The 15341-nt window shown below is 49.5% G+C and overlaps 1 protein-coding gene across 1 annotated transcript in view; it reads right to left on the reverse strand.

The window, feature by feature from the left end:
- Positions 1–15341, reverse strand: part of FNDC4 (fibronectin type III domain containing 4) — a 37655-nt gene that overhangs the window by 12679 nt on the left and 9635 nt on the right. Inside the window, exons 2-3 of the mRNA XM_067550546.1 lie at positions 2160–2275; positions 1290–1494 (exon numbers count right to left, since the gene is read on the reverse strand). Of these exons, the coding sequence (XP_067406647.1) occupies positions 1290–1494; positions 2160–2275 (321 nt within the window). The remainder of the gene's footprint in view (positions 1–1289; positions 1495–2159; positions 2276–15341) is intronic.

Here is a 15341-nt window from a genome sequence, read left to right on the forward strand (position 1 = left end):
GATAGAATGGGAAGGGTGCAGAACTGCACCCAGCCGACAGGAGATGCTCGCAAGAGATAAGTGCGCCCCGGTCAGTGACCTCCAGGGGCTCGTACCACGGTCTCTTCCCTCAGCTAGGATGGCCAACAGTCCTTATTACTTCATCTGCACAAGCAGATCGGGAGTTGCTGAGTGCTGCACAAAGCAGCACGAAATACCCCTGGTGCTGCTTAGCATTATCAGTGATGATGATTAATAATAACAGCAGGGGCAGGCGTGTCAAGAAAACAGTCCCTTATTTTTGAAATACAGTGTTGGCAACCCTACCTGCAGCTCAGCACGGGAGGGAGCTGGTCTCCATTGTTCTGCCCCTGCTGCAGGCTCTGGGGAGCCTGCGTGATGTTAGCAGGCCGGGGGAGACAACCAATGCTGGCAAGGCAGCTCTGTGCTTTTCTAGGATGGGTTTTTCCAGCAGCGAGGGGCTTAGCATCCTTCCCCCACATCTATTGCCTCTGGTGCAGGATTGAACAGAGGAAACCCATGGGTGCCACCCCACGGGAGTGTGCCCCTCACACTCTGCTGTATGGGCTGTGCAGCAGGGAACGTCTCCCCCCAGGTTTCTACTGGGCCTTGTGTCTCCTGGCTGCTGTGTGGCTTGTGTTCCTTGGCTCCATGTTGGGCCAGGGCTGGCTTCTATTCCGCCTGCTTTGCTGTAATACCAGAGTGACATGCTAGGTCCTGCCATCCCAGCCTGTCTGCCGTGGGCTTTACTCCCTCCTTTCGTCCTGGGGCCTCAGTTACCAGCGATCCCAGACTCTGACAAACCGCCTGTCACACTGGGACGTTGCATCTAGGTATTGGGAACTGCCACGTGGTTTCAAGCTGTTTCTCCTTGTCCCCCATTGTTCAGCCCAGCCCCCAGGAACTGTAAGTTTGCAGCAGGGAATTCAGAGATGGGCACAAACAGCTCCTTTCCAGTGCCCTGCATAGCCCCTGCCCAGAGCCCATAGGCACCCTCTTTCCTGACCGTCCGCAGACCACCCCCTCTGCTCCTTCTGCCTTCTCACCGGGAGGAAGGCTGAACTGCGAGGGTTTGACTTTCACTAGTGCCTTCGTTTCAATACAGCACAGTCCCTAGCTGCCCCAACAGGATTCCAGCTGGGCAGCCCTGACTCCTTTTTGTTTCCAGGACCTGTCTCCTGCTCCCCTGCCCTGTGGGACCCCTGGAGGGAATTTGCCTTGTGTGGCCCAGTTACCAATCTCCCAGGCACAGTGTGTGGCAATGGGACAGCTATGGCTCCTGCCCTTACCTTGGTTGGAGCTGTTGGAGGGGAGGCGATCTGTCTCTTTCAGGGTCCGGAAATGGACCCTTTTGCTGGCCTGGCTCTCTCCGTACAGGCCGATGCTCTGCACCTGGATGATGTAGTCTGCATCCTCTGCCAGGTCCCACAGCACACAGGCTCGGTTCGTGGTGTTCACCTCCCGGATGAACCGCTGCATTTGCCCATCCTGCCGCTGCCAGAATCGGAGAGATACCGTCAGCCACAGGGAGGGCTTCTCCTGCCCTTCTGGAGTTGGGGTAGTGAGGTCAAGTGCCCAGCTCAACTGCATGGCTGGAGGCATGGAGAGCACTGAGCTCCCTCCCAGCCCCAGCTCCTAGGTGGCCCTTTTGGGCTGTCATGGGGCAGTGATAATCATGTGAAGATCATTATTTCCAGAGCACCCTGTGCCACCGTATATTCACAAGGCCAAGCTCCTCCCTCGGAAAGCCCAACTCAGAGCAGGGACCCTGCCCAGGCCTGCAGGGAGGGGTGGGCTCAGGACAGGACTGGAGCCCAAATCACCTTGGGCACAGAAATTTTGTAGAGGGATTTGAAGGTGAAGTGGCCAGGAGGGTGGAGCCAAGTGAGTCCTGCCCCCAGAGACCCCTTGGCCTGCTGGCCCCAGACAGGCTGATGAGAGATGGGTGGAGTCAGAGCTGATGGCCCAGAAGGAAGGAGCCTGCATGACTCCTGGCCAGAACTGCTCCTGGTGCATCCTTCGGGGGGTGGGGGGAGAGTGGAGGGGTTTCCCAGGAAAAGCTCCCCCTGAAGGGCAAAGGGAGGCAAAATGGAGACTAGGTGCAGGACCCTATGGGGCCCAGGGGCAGAGAGACACTTTGGGGGCAGAGCCTGGCATACCTGCTGCGAGATGGCATAGCCAATGATGACGTCTCCCTCTGGGACATCCCACGAGACAGTGGCGGAGTTTGCCTTCAGCTGCGTAACAGTCACGTTGACTGGGGACGGCGGCCTATCTGTGTGAGCCAAGGGAAGGAGCAGAAAGGCAGTGGGCAGGGGAGTGGAAACAAGACAGAGAGATCATTCTGTGGTCTGTAAGTTACTGAGCTGCTGAAGTGCCTGAGTCCCAGCTCACAACCAGCCTGTACAACAAAAAGCATCTGAGTATGTAATTAACAACAGCCCTTCTGCCGTGTGTCTCACGAGACTTTGCAGAGTGAGCAGTCTGCATAGCCAAGCACATAGATTTGACCTAATCTTTCTGCGAGGCAGTAAGGCAGGGATGATGAGGGGGAGAAAGGAGGGACAATTGTACCAGGGCCTCAGCTCAGCCCCTCCAAACAGTTGTAGAGTCTGTGTAAATGAAATGGGAAGGGGTGGGGCCCAGCCAACATGATGTACCGGTAGCCCAGATTCCCCTCAGTTGGTCTGTTCATGGGTCTCCCACAGCACAGACATAAGAATGGCCATACTGGACCAGCCCAATGGTCCATCTAGCCCAGGATCCTGTCTGCCAACAGTGGCCAATGCCAGGTGCTTCAAAGGGAATGAACAGAACAGGTAATCATCAGATCCCCTGTCACCCATTCCCAGCTTCTGGCAAACAGAGGCTAGGGACACTTCAGAGCATGATTTTGCATCCCTGCCCATCCTGGCTAGTATCCATTGATGGACCTATCCTCCATGAACTTACTTAGTGCTTTTTTGAACCCCGTTATAGTCTTGGCCTCCACAATGTTCTCTGGCAAAGAGTTCCACAGGTTGACTGTGTGTTGTGTGAAGAAATACTTCCGTAGCAAGGGAGTGTGGCCTCCTCTGAGACTGACAGGGAGGGACTGCCACTCAACCCCAGAGGGTGGAACCAGGGAAGCCCTGCCCACCACACCAGAAGCAGAGGGGCGGAGCCAGAACAGGAACCGGAAGTATAAAGGGCAGGCCCTGCAACTCAGATGGGGGCCAGTTGCTGAAGGAGAAGACATCAACCTGTTGGTTGTTGGAGAGAGGAACCGGCAAGGACCCTGGCTGCTTTGAGGACTCACCTGAGCTGTTGGACAGCCCAGATGGCAAGGGCTTGCTTGGATTGTGATGTACCCTAAGGAAGTGGATGATGTCCCTTGGCTGCAGGTACACGAGCACGGGTGGAGGAAGTAGCCCAGGGGTAGCCGATTTAGGTCTGGCTAGGCTTGCACTCAAGCACTGGTCAGTGAGTTGTGTCTGGAGCCCTGCTGACCCAGTGGTGGAATTCTCTGCCACTGATAAGGCCCTGGGCTGGGATGCTGTGGAGTCAGGAAGGCTTGCGTCCTCACCCTGGCCACAGATCGCTTGCCTGACCCGCCCTGCCTGAGGGCCTGGGGCTACAGACTGTGGTGAGCTAATCCCCTGCCTATCTCTTGCCCACACAGGTGTGGCCGTGAGCAGGTGTGACCTCCCTCCCAGAGTGACAGGGAGGGACAAAACATCTTTTGTTCGTTTTAAACCTACTGCCTATTAACTTCATTTGGTGACCCCTAGTTCTTGTGTTATGAGGAGTAAATAACACTTCCTTATTTACTTTCTCCCTATGATTTTATAGACCTCTATCGTATTTCCTCTTAGTTGTATTTTTCCATGCTGAAAAATCCCAGTTTTATTAATTTCTCCTCACATGGAAGCTGTTTCATACTTTTTGTCACCCTTTTCCATACCTTTTCAGATTCCAATGTATCTTTTCTGAGATGGGGTGATCTTTCTTGAGTGGTAACAGCTAGTTTAGACCCCATCATATTTTATGTATAGTTGGAATTATGTTTTCCAATGTGCATTACTTTGCATTTATCAACATTGAATTTCATCTGCCATTTTCTTGCTGAGTCACCCAGTTTTGTGAGATCCTTTTGTAACTCTTTGCAGTCTGCTTTGGACTTAACTATCTTGAGTAGTTTTGTATCATCGGCAAATTTTGCCATTTCACTGCTTACCCCTCTTTCCAGATAGCTTATGAATATGTTGAACAGTACTGGTCTCAGTACAGTCCCCTGGGGGACACCATTTACCTCTCTCCACTCTGAAAACTGACCATTTAGTTCTACCTTGTGTGTCCTATCTTTTAACTGGTTACTGATCCAGGAGTGGACCTTCCCACTTACTTCGCTTAAGAGCCTTTGTTGAGGAACCTTGTTAAGGGCTTTCTGAAAGTCTAACTACACTCTATCCACTGGATCACCTTTGTCCCTATGCTTGTTGGCGCCTCCAAGAATTCTAGCAGATTAGTGGGGCATGATTTCCTTTTACAAAAATCATATTAGACATGAGTTCTATTCCCTGCTCTGCCAGAAGTGACCTTTTGCAGCCGCTGATAGCTGATCATAGGATGGAGGGAGCTGTGTGTGCTGGACAGATCTGTTTGGAAATCCAGTGCAGCAGGTCCTAGAGCAAGGTCTGCATGGGCGTGAGAGGGGAGGAGTGCAACAGGCAGAGGGAAACATTGATTTAAGGGGACCCAGAGAGACTAGAAACAAGGGCAGGAAAATAGCCCCAGACTCGGGGTGGAAAGATGGAGCAAACCCATTCATAACCACTGCTGTGGCTCCGCAAAGACCTGGCAGTAAGGGCAGCTCAGGGAGCCCAGCAAGGGCATGAGGACAGCCATGCAGGGCAGGGAGCTGTCATGGCACAGGCAGCTGAATGCAGTGTGAGTTGAGTGTTGGGCCCATTAGGGAGGAGAGGGGCTGGGAGGAGACATGGGTGGCTGTGCAGGCAGAGCCAGTGAAATGGGGAGGAGGAGTGGGTGGCATGGTCAGAATGATAGGCCAGGATGGGATCTGGAGGGATCTCCATGGACTGGGAGCCAGAGGGGAGGCTGGTCTGGAGGGCCTGGAGCAGAGGAGTGCAGGAGTCCATTATTGGCACAGGACTGATGTCAGGCTAGGCAGCCTGTAGTTACCTAGCTGAATACTGGCACCTAGCTGAATACTGGCACCTAGCTGTCTTCCAGTCTTCTGGAATTTCCTCAGGATTCCAAGATGTAATAACAATTAACAGCAGTGGGCCAGAGATCTCTCAGTCAACTCTTCTAGGACTCTTGGTGCAAGTGGTGCAGGTTGGTGATGTAAAGTTTGGATTTGTGTGGTAATCAAGGAGAAGCCAGTGCAGGAAGCAGAGGCAGTGGTGTTGCTGTGTCAGTGTGGGAGCAGTGTGGCTCACTTGGGGGGGAGGTGTTTGACCCAGAGCAGAGGGGGTCAATGGGGCAGTGTGGCTGGGGCAGTGGGGACAGGAGGCTGGGTTGGGGGGGACAGCATTTGGTTCAGAGCAGAGGGGGCAATGTGGCTGGGTTTGGTGGGAAGGCAGTGGGAGGCTGAGGTCACATGGTTGGGTGATTCAGCTGGGGGTGCAGCGTATCTGGCTCACCCTCCCCCCAGCACATGCGCCCCCAGCTCTGCAGCGGGGTGGGCACAGCACATCTGGCCATGAAACATAGAATCTTAAAAGTGTAGGACTGGCAAGGACCTCAAGAGGTCTTCTGCCATGAGTGCAGGGGAGTGGAGTAGGACCAAGCATTATCTAGACTAGTGTTTTTCAACGACCACTCCATGGACTGGCACCAGTCACTGAGATCTCCTTGACACAGTATAGGAAGCCGGTCCCTGGTATCAAAAAGGGTGAGAAACCGTGATCCAGACCAGTGGCTTTCAACCTGTAGTCCATGGACTCCTGGGGTCTGCAGACTGTCTAAGGGGTCTGCAAAAGGTTGTCGTTGCCATAGAACAGTGGTTTTCAACTTGTGGTCTGCAGACTGCTTAAGATTTCCACAGGGGTCTGCACTTCCATTTGAGATGTTTTAGGGGTCTGCAAATGAGAGGTTGAAAACCACTAACCTAAACCATCCCTGACAGGTGTTTTTTTAACCTGCTCTTTTGAGATTCCACAACCTCCTTGGGCAATTTATTCCAGTGCTTAACAACCCTGACAACCCTTAACAACCCTAATGTCCACCTGAACCGCCCTGGCTGCAGTTTAAGCCCATTGCTTCTTGTCCTGCTCTCAGAGGTTAACAAGAGCAATTTACCTTCAGTTCTTGAAAACTGTCATCAGGCTCCTCCACCCCCATCTTCTCTTCTCCAGAATAAACAAACACAATTCTTTCAATATTCCCTCATAAGTCATATTTTCTAGACCTTTAGTTATTTCTGTTGCTCTTCTTGGTATTTTCTCCAATTTGTCCACATCTTTCCTGAAATGTGGCACCCAGAACTGGACACAATTCTCCAGTTGAGACCTAATCAGCACAGAGCAGAGCGGAAGAATTAGCACCTGTGTCTTGCTTACAACACTCCTGCTGATACATCCCAGAATGATGTTTGCTTTATTTACAACAGTGTGACACGGACTCCTGTTTAGCTAGTGATCTGCTAGGAACCCCAGATCCCTTTCTGCAGTACGCACTCCTAACCAGTCATTTCCCATTGTGTACGTGTGCAGCTGACTGTTCCTTCCTAAGTGCAGCACTTTGCATTTGTCCACATTGCATTTCATCCTCTTTACTTCAGAGCATTTCTCCAGTTTGTCCAGATCATTCTGCATGTTAAAACTATTCTCCAAAGCACTTGCAACCCCTCCCATCTTGATACAGTCCACAACTGTATAAGTGTGCACTCTATGCCATTACCTAAATCATTGATGAAGCTATTGAACAGAACCAGCCCCAGAAGTGGTCCCTGCGGGACCCCACTCAAAATGCCCTTCCAGCTTGGCTCTGAGCCACTGATAACTACATGTGCACCACAGCGGAGGGTGCAGCACAGCTGGTGTATCCCCCCCCCCCCCCCCCCCGCGCACAGAGCGGGGGGGGGGGGTGCAGCTGCAGCACATCTGTCCCCCCTCCCAGCCAATAAGGGAAACCCTTTCTGATTGGCTGTCTGCCCCATTTCCCTGCCTTCTGGGCAGCCAATCAGAGCTGCTGCAGGGGAAGACCAATCTGCAGGAGCCCAGGACGTTCTGCACTGGGAGGGGAGAGGGAGCAGGGGCACAGTGCTCACAGGAGGGGCAGGGTGGAGCAGGAAGATCTCTGCAGCTGAGGCCACTCTGCTCCTCTCCTCTCCTCTCCTTTCCTCCCCAACCAGGCCCAGTGGGCTGGCCTGCTCTGGCCCCTATCCCTGTAGCCTGGCGTGTGAGGGCTGGGAGAGGTGGGAAGAGCCTGAGGAGCTGCAGAGATGAAGCTGTGGGGGCAGAACTGACGGGGGTGGGGCTGGTGGGGGCAGAACTGACGGGGGGGCCGGGGGGTTGCATCATTAATTGCTGGTCTGAGGGAGTGGCAAGGGCGCACACATTAACACGGGCGCCTGGCGGGCAGCACTGTGCAGCAGGGTCCTGGCCCGGGCCCTGCAGGACAAGAAGGCTCAGCCCTAGGTACGGATTAGTGCCCAGTCTGCTCTGGTGTAGGAAAGCCCCGTCCTGGCACCCAGCGCTCCCCAGCCAATGTTCCTCTGCGTGTGGGTCGACTGAGGGTTGTAATGGGAGCTGGGATCCCCAGTCTAGGCGCTCCTGTTCCTGACGTGCTTTGCTGTGCTGTGGAAGCACTGACAGCCCAACGGCCACACGCTCAGTCTTCCCTGGCTGGCTGGCTCTCCCCTTCCTCCCCAGTGCATGGCTTCTTCCACCCCCTCCAGTCCTGTGACAGTCGCTCCCCCTGAGCCAGCCGCCAGCGGGTGCTGGATGCTCCCCCTCCCTGTGGGGCTAGCGACTCTGCTCGCTGTCTGTCCCTGGGGCGCTGACTGGCTGGAGTTTGGAGAGACGGCCTTAGTAGGCAAGGGGCATCTTGTAAAGCCTAGTTTCTCAGCCTGTGGTATGCGTACCCCTGTGGGTACGTGAGATACAGGCAGGGGGTACCCGGGGAAAAACAGAGTGAAGGGGAGGCGGGTGGCAGCAGCCCACCCGGTCCCAGCTCCCAGCTGGAAGGCAGGCAGCAGCCACTAGCTTCTGGGGGAGGTGGGCAGCAGCCCCCCGCTTCCTGCCGGGTCCCAGCTCCCAGGTGGGAGCCCGGTGGCAGCCTCCTGTGCCTTGCGTGCTGGGCTCACAGCTGGCTGTCAGCCACCCACGCCCCGGCTCCGAGCCGAGGGACAGCCTCCAGCGCCCCGGCTTGAAGATGGGCAGGAGCCACTTGCCCACGTCTCCGGGTCCCAGCCAGCATGGAAGCCTCCTCTGCCCCAGCTCGGATTGAGTGGCAGTCGCCCACCTCCTGAGCTGGCAGCCAGGTGGCAGCCGCCTGCAATTTGCCCTGGTGGCAGCCCCCCTCCCTGGCTCAAAGCCCAGTGCCCAGAAAACTTGTCAATTGGTGAAATCTGGGACTGTCATAGTTGTCAATTACCCTCTTTTTGTGTCTGTCTCTCGCCCTCCTTCCCTGTCTCTCTCTCACCCCTTCCTCCTCTCAAATCTATGGCAAAAAATTTGGCGCGGCACTTTATGTTCCCCAGCATCGGCGTGCTGCTCAAAGCCTCCTAGCTTTGGCAAACGTCACCTCTAGCCCAGGTACATACTTGAGTGGTGCACCCCTGGTGTAAAGGTGGTAACCCACCCACACTAGATCTGACATCTGTCCTATCACGGCCTTGTAGACTCAGCCCTTCTTCCAACGTATGGCTCACCTTAGTCTGTAAATATAAAATCCCGTGGAAAATGGAGTGGTGAGGTGCTTACTACAATTTTCAGAAGTTAGGAGGTACTTGCTACTTAAAAGGTTGGAAACACTGTTTTAAAGTCCCCATGATGGGCACGCTGGGGTCCTGCGTGACTGCAAGCAGGACTCTGTTGTTGCTGCACAAAAGCAATGCAGCTTGGCCCTGGAGTCTCAGCTGTGCCAGCAGATTGAGGCTTCGGCCTCTCCTGGGCTCTCCCTTTAGCATCACCTGGGGGAGGGGCTTTGGACAGCTCCTTTCCCCTTGCTCAGTGAGGGGACCCTCTGTGGAGACCCTCAACCGGGGCACCTAAAATAGCTTTCAAAATTCAGACCAAACTTGCCTTTTTCCAAAGTTGCCCGTGACTTTCATAGCACCTTCTGAAAAAGGCCTGCTTTTCCACTGTCCAAGCGAGGCTCTTTTGCAGTGTCATGTTGGGTCTCCACAATCACCTGTCACTTCTGAAAATGTTTGGGGTACACATTTACCATAGTGCTTACATTCCATCCAGATGTCTCAGGGGCCAGCATCTCTTGGTGCCTGGAGTCACTCTCTTACGGTGTGTCTACGTTGCAATAAAAGATCTGTGGCATGGCTGCAGCTGGCCTGGGTCTACTGACTCAGACTGGAGCTGCAGGGCTAAAAATTGCAGAGAAGATGGTCTAGGCTGGGTCTAGAGCCTGGGCTCTGAAACCCTTGCAGGGGGGGGAGGGTCGGCTCTCTAGCCCAAGCCTAAATATCTACACTGCAATTTGTAGCCCCACAGCCCAAGCCATGAGAGCCCGAGCCATGTGAACCTAAGTCAATTGACCAGTGTTCTGAGACTCAGTGCAGAGGTTTTTATTTCAGTGTAAACACATCCTCAGTTCACAGGGGAAGTTCATTGTGAACTATAGGTGTTGTGGCTCTGGCCAAGAAGGAGTTTTGATTTAATCTGCTGGCCAGTCCTGGCTGCCTGCAGCCATGGACAAGCCCCCAATGGAATGGCTCTGCTATCTGATGAGAAGGACCCACTGGGCTGGTGGGATAAATCTCATGATGACTGAAATATCGATATGGGGGATATAGCTTGTTTGAAGGACAGGCAGAGGAAAAAAAGAGGAGGTATTGCCAAAAGAAATCTGACGAGGTTCAACAGGAACAAGTGCAGAGTCCTGCACTTAGCATGGAAGAACCCCATGCACTGCTACAGGCTGGGAACCAACTAGCTAAGTGCAGTTCTGCAGAAAAGGACCTGAGGGTTATAGTGGACAAGAAGCTGGAAATGTCAGCAGTGTGCCCTGGTTGCCAAGAAGGCTAACAGCTTATTGGGCTGCATTAGTAGGAGCATTGCCAGCAGAACAAGGGAAGTGATTATTCCCCTCTTTTCGGCATTAGTGAGGCCACTTCTGGAGTACAGTGTCCAGTTTTGGGCCCCCCACTATAGAAAGGATGTGGACAAATTGGAGAGAGTCCAGCAGAGGGCAACGAAAATGATTAGGAGATTGGGGCACATGACTTACAAGGAGAGGCTGAGGGAACTGGGCTTATTTAGTCTGCAGAAGAGAAAAGTGGGGAGGGGGGATTTGACAGCAGCCTTCAACTACCTGAAGGGGGGTTCCAGGAAGGATGGAGCTAGGCTGTTCTCAGTTGTGGCAGAAGACAGAACAAGGAGCAACGGTCTCAAGTTGCAGGGGGGGAGGTCTAGGTTGTATATTAGGAAAAACCTTTTCCCTAGGAGGGTGGTGAAGCACTGGAATGGGTTACCTAGGGAGGTGGTGGAATCTCCATCCTTAGAGGTTTTTAAGGCCCAGCTTTGCAAAGCCTTGGCTGGGATGATTTAATCGGGTTGGTCCTGCTTTGAGCAGGGGTTGGACTAGATACCTCGTGAGGTCCTTTCCAACCCTAATCTTCTATGATAATAACTGATGACACAAAAAAGAGTGAGGTGTTTATTGCTTATCTTGCTTCAGTCTTCATAAGAACAGCCATACTGGGTCATAGGAGTGAATCCTAGAAGTGTACCACTGGAAGGGACCTCAATAGATCATCTAGTCTACAATCCTGTCTTCCGACGGTAGCCAATGCCAGGTACTTTGGAGGGAACGAACAGAGCAGGCAATCATTAACTGATCCATCCTCTGTCATCCACTCCCAGCTTCTGGCAATCAGAGGCTAGAGACACCCAGAGCATGGGGTTGCATCCCTGACCGTCTTGGCTAAGAGTCATTGATGGACCTATTCTCCATGAACTTATCTAATTCATTTCGAACCTTGCCCTTCACTACATCCCTTGGCAACAAGTTCCACAGGTTAATAGTGCATGTGAGGAAGTACTTCCTTTTGTTTTTTTAAACCTGCTGCCTATTAATTTCATTGGGTGACCCCTGGTTCTTGTGTTATGTGCAGGAGTAAATGACACTTCCTTATTTACTTTTTCCATACCAGTCAACATTTTACATACCACTATCATATCCCCTCTTAATTGTCTTTTTTCCAAGCTGAAAAGTTTCACTCTTATTAATCTCTCCTCAGATGGAAGCTGTTCCATACCCCTAATCATTTTCATTGCCCTTCTCTGTACCTTTTTCAATTCTAATATGTTTTTTGAGATGGGGTGACCAGAACTGCACGCAGTGTTCAAGTGTGGGTGTCCCATGGATTTAGAGAGTGGCATTATATTTTCTGTCTTCTTATTTATCCCTTTCCTAGTGGTTTCTAACATTAGGTGTTTTTTTTTTTTGACTGACTCTGCACATTGAGTGGATGTTTTCAGAGAACTATCGACAATGACTCAAAGATCTTACTTGATTGGTAACAGCTAGTGTAGATCCCATCATTTTGTATGTATAGTTGGAATTATGCTTTCCATTGTGCATTTCTTTGCATTTATCAAGATTGAATTTCATTTGCCATTTGGTTGCCCAGTCATCCAGTTTAGTGAGATCCCTTTGTAACTCTTCACAGTCTGTTTGGATTTAGCTATCTTGAGTAATTTTACATTGTCTGCAAATTTTGCCACCTCACTTTTTCCAGATCATTTATGAATATGTTGTACAGCATTAGTCCCAGTACAGATCCCTGGGGGACACTATTTACCCCTCTTTATTCTGAAAACTGACCATTTAGTCCTACCCTTTGTTTCTTGTCTTTTAACCAGTTACTGATCCAGGAGAGGACCTTTCCTCTTATCCCATGACTGCTTATTTTGCTCAAGAGCCTTTGATGAGTGACCTTCTCAAAGACTCTCTGAAAGTCTAAGTACACTATATCCACTGGATCACCTTTGTATACGTGTTTGTTGATCCCCCTCAAAAAATTCTAATACATTGTTGAGACATGATTTCCCTTTACAAAAACCGTGTTGACTCTTCCTTAACAAATCGTATTCATCTGTGTGTCTGATAATTCTATTATTTACTACCGTTTCAACCAATTTACCTGGTACCAAAGCTAGGCTTACCAATTTTTAATTGCCAGGCTTCCCTCTGGATCTTTTTTAAAAAATTGGTGTTGCATTAGCTATGCTCCAGTCATTTGATACAGATGCTGATTTTAAATGATAGGTTACATACCAAAGTTAGTAGTTCTGCAATTTCATATTTGAGTTCCTTCAGAACTCTTGGGTGAATCCCATCTGGTCCTGGTGACTTATTACTATTTAATTTATCAATTTGTTCCAAAACCTCCTCTAATGACACCTCAGTCTGGGACAGTTCCTCAGATTTGTCACCTAAGAAGAATGGCTCAGGTTTGGGAATCTCCCTCACATCCTCAACTGTGAAGACCAAAGCAAAGAATTCAGTTAGTTTCTCCACAAAGGCCTCATCTTCCTTGAATATTCCTTTAGCACCTCGATCATCCAGTGGCCCCACTGATTCTTTAGCAGGTTTCTTCCATCTGATATATGTAAATAATTTTAGTTTGGTTATATTCACCTCTTGGACCAGATCCTGAGCTCAACTTAGTACTAAATAGAATTGCCTCTCCTCTTATGGGTTCCAGGACTAGCTGCTCCAGAAAATGTCATTAATTATCTCTACAAATTATCTCTGTGCATCCTGTCATGAAGTGACATGTACCCAGCCAATATGGGGATAGTTGAAATCCCCTATTATTGAGTTTTCTATTTTACAGCCTGTCTAATCTCCCTGAGAATTTCACAGTCACAGTCACCATCCTAGTCAGGTTGTTAGTAGTATATTCCTACTGCTATATTCTTATAATTCAAGCATGAAATTTCTATCCATAGAGTTTCTATGGTACAGTTTGATTCATTGAAGATATTCACAATATTTGACTGAATGCTTTCTTTCACATATAGTGCCACTCCCCGATCAGCATGACTTACTCAGGAATTGCTATATATTTTGTACCCTGTCATTACCATGTTGCATTGATTATCATTCCACCTAGTTTCTGTGATGCCTATTATATATAAATATCCTCATTTAATATCAAGCACTCAAATTCATCCATATTAATATTTTGACTTCTACCATTTGTAAAAGAGCACTTATAGAATTTGTCACTTTTTAGCTGTCTGCCATTATGTGATGTAATTGAATGGGACTCTTTTTTTTTTTCTTTCATTTGACTGTTTCTCTTCAGTTCCTACCTGTACTTCATCAACAGCTATCCTCTCCTCCTTACTAGTATATAGAGTATCCCCTTTATCCTTAAGTACCCTAGGAATTCATCCTAGGGTACTTAAGGAACTAGCTGAAGCAATCTTGGAACCATTACCAATTATTTTTGAGAATTTATGGAGGGGGGATGAGCCATCAGAGGATTGAAGAAGGGCAAACATAGTATCTACCTTTTTAAAAAGGGAACAAAGAGAACCTAGGGAATTACAGACCAGTCAGCCAAATTTCAATACCTGGAAAGATACTGGAATAAATGATTAAACAATCAGTTTGTAAGCACCTAAATTCAATAGGATTACAAGGAATAGCCAGGATGGCTTTGTCAAGAACAAATCATACTTAAGAAACCTAATTTTCTTCTTTGACAGGGTTACTGGCCTAGTACATAAGGGGGAAGCAGTAGACATAATATATCTTAATTTTTAGTAAGGCTTTTGACAGAGTCACGTGTGACATTCTCATAAGCAAACTAGGGAAATGTGATGTAGATTAAATTACCATAAGGTGGGTGGACAACTGGTTGAAAGACTGTACTCAAAGAGTAGTTATCAATGGTTTGCTGACAAATGTGGAGCGTATATATCTAGTGGGGCTCCACCGGAGTCAGTGCTGGGTCTGGTACTAGTCAGAATCTTAATTCATGAGTTGGATAATAGAGTGGATAGTATGGGAGAGACTGCAAGCACTTTACAAGACAGGATCACAATTCAAAATGACCTGGAAAAATTAGAAAGTTGGTCTGAAATCAACAAGATGAAATTCAGTAAAGACAAGTGCAAAATACTTCACTTAGGAAGGAAAAATCAAATGCCCAACTACAAAATGTGGCATAGGGGATAGTAGTGCACAAAATGATCTGGGAGTTATAGTGAATCACAAATTAAATGAGTCATCAATTGTGATTTTTGCAGTTGCAAAAATGGCCAATATTCTGGGGTATAATATATGAGACATGGGAGGTAATTGTCCTACTGGCACTGGTGAGGCCTCAGCTGAAGTACTATACCAATTCTGTGCCTCAGCTGAAGTACTATACCAATTCTGTGCACCACCTTTTAGCAAAGATGTGCATAAACAGAAGAGAGTCCAGAGGTCAGCAACAAAAATGATAAAAGATTTAGAAAACCTGCCCTGTGAGGAAAGGTTACAGAAACTGGGCATGTGTAGTCCTGAGCAAAGAAGACTGAGGGGGGAGCTGATAAATGTTCAAATGTGTTAAGGATTGTTTCAGAAAAGAGCACGGTGTTCAATTATTCTCCATGTCCACTGAAGGTAAGATAAGAAGTAATTGGCTTAATCTGCAGCAAGGGAAGTTTAGGTTACACATTAGGAAAAGCTTTCTAACAATACGGATAGTTAGTTCTAGAACAGGCTTCCAAAGGAGGTGGTGGAATCCTATATTGCAAGGTTTTAAAGAACAGATTGGACAAACACACAGGGATGATCTGGGTTAGGGTGACCAGACAGCAAGTGTGAAAAATCGGGATGGGGGTGGGGAAGTAATAGGCACCTATAGAAGACAAAGCCACAAATAGCGGGACTTCTGGTCTCCCTAATCTAGGCTTACTTGGTCCAGCCTCAGAGCAGGGGACTGGACTTGATGCCTCTCAAGGTCCCTCTAATGTGCCTTACTTTGTGTTTATTGACATGGAGCTTAACTTGCCATCATGTTGCCCATCACCCAGCAGGGGTAGGCCTCTCAAGTTCCTCGCAAGTTTCTAGTCTGAGTTTATCTAGCTTTAAACTGCCAGCCACGATTGTGTTAGACCTTTGTGAGAGCGAAGCGACCTCTACTCTCAGATTTC

This window comes from Emydura macquarii, unplaced genomic scaffold, assembly GCF_026122565.2.
Source record: "Emydura macquarii macquarii isolate MOO-44397 ecotype Brisbane River unplaced genomic scaffold, CSIRO-AGI_Emac_v2 contig_1300, whole genome shotgun sequence".
Classification (NCBI taxonomy): Eukaryota; Metazoa; Chordata; order Testudines; family Chelidae; genus Emydura; species Emydura macquarii.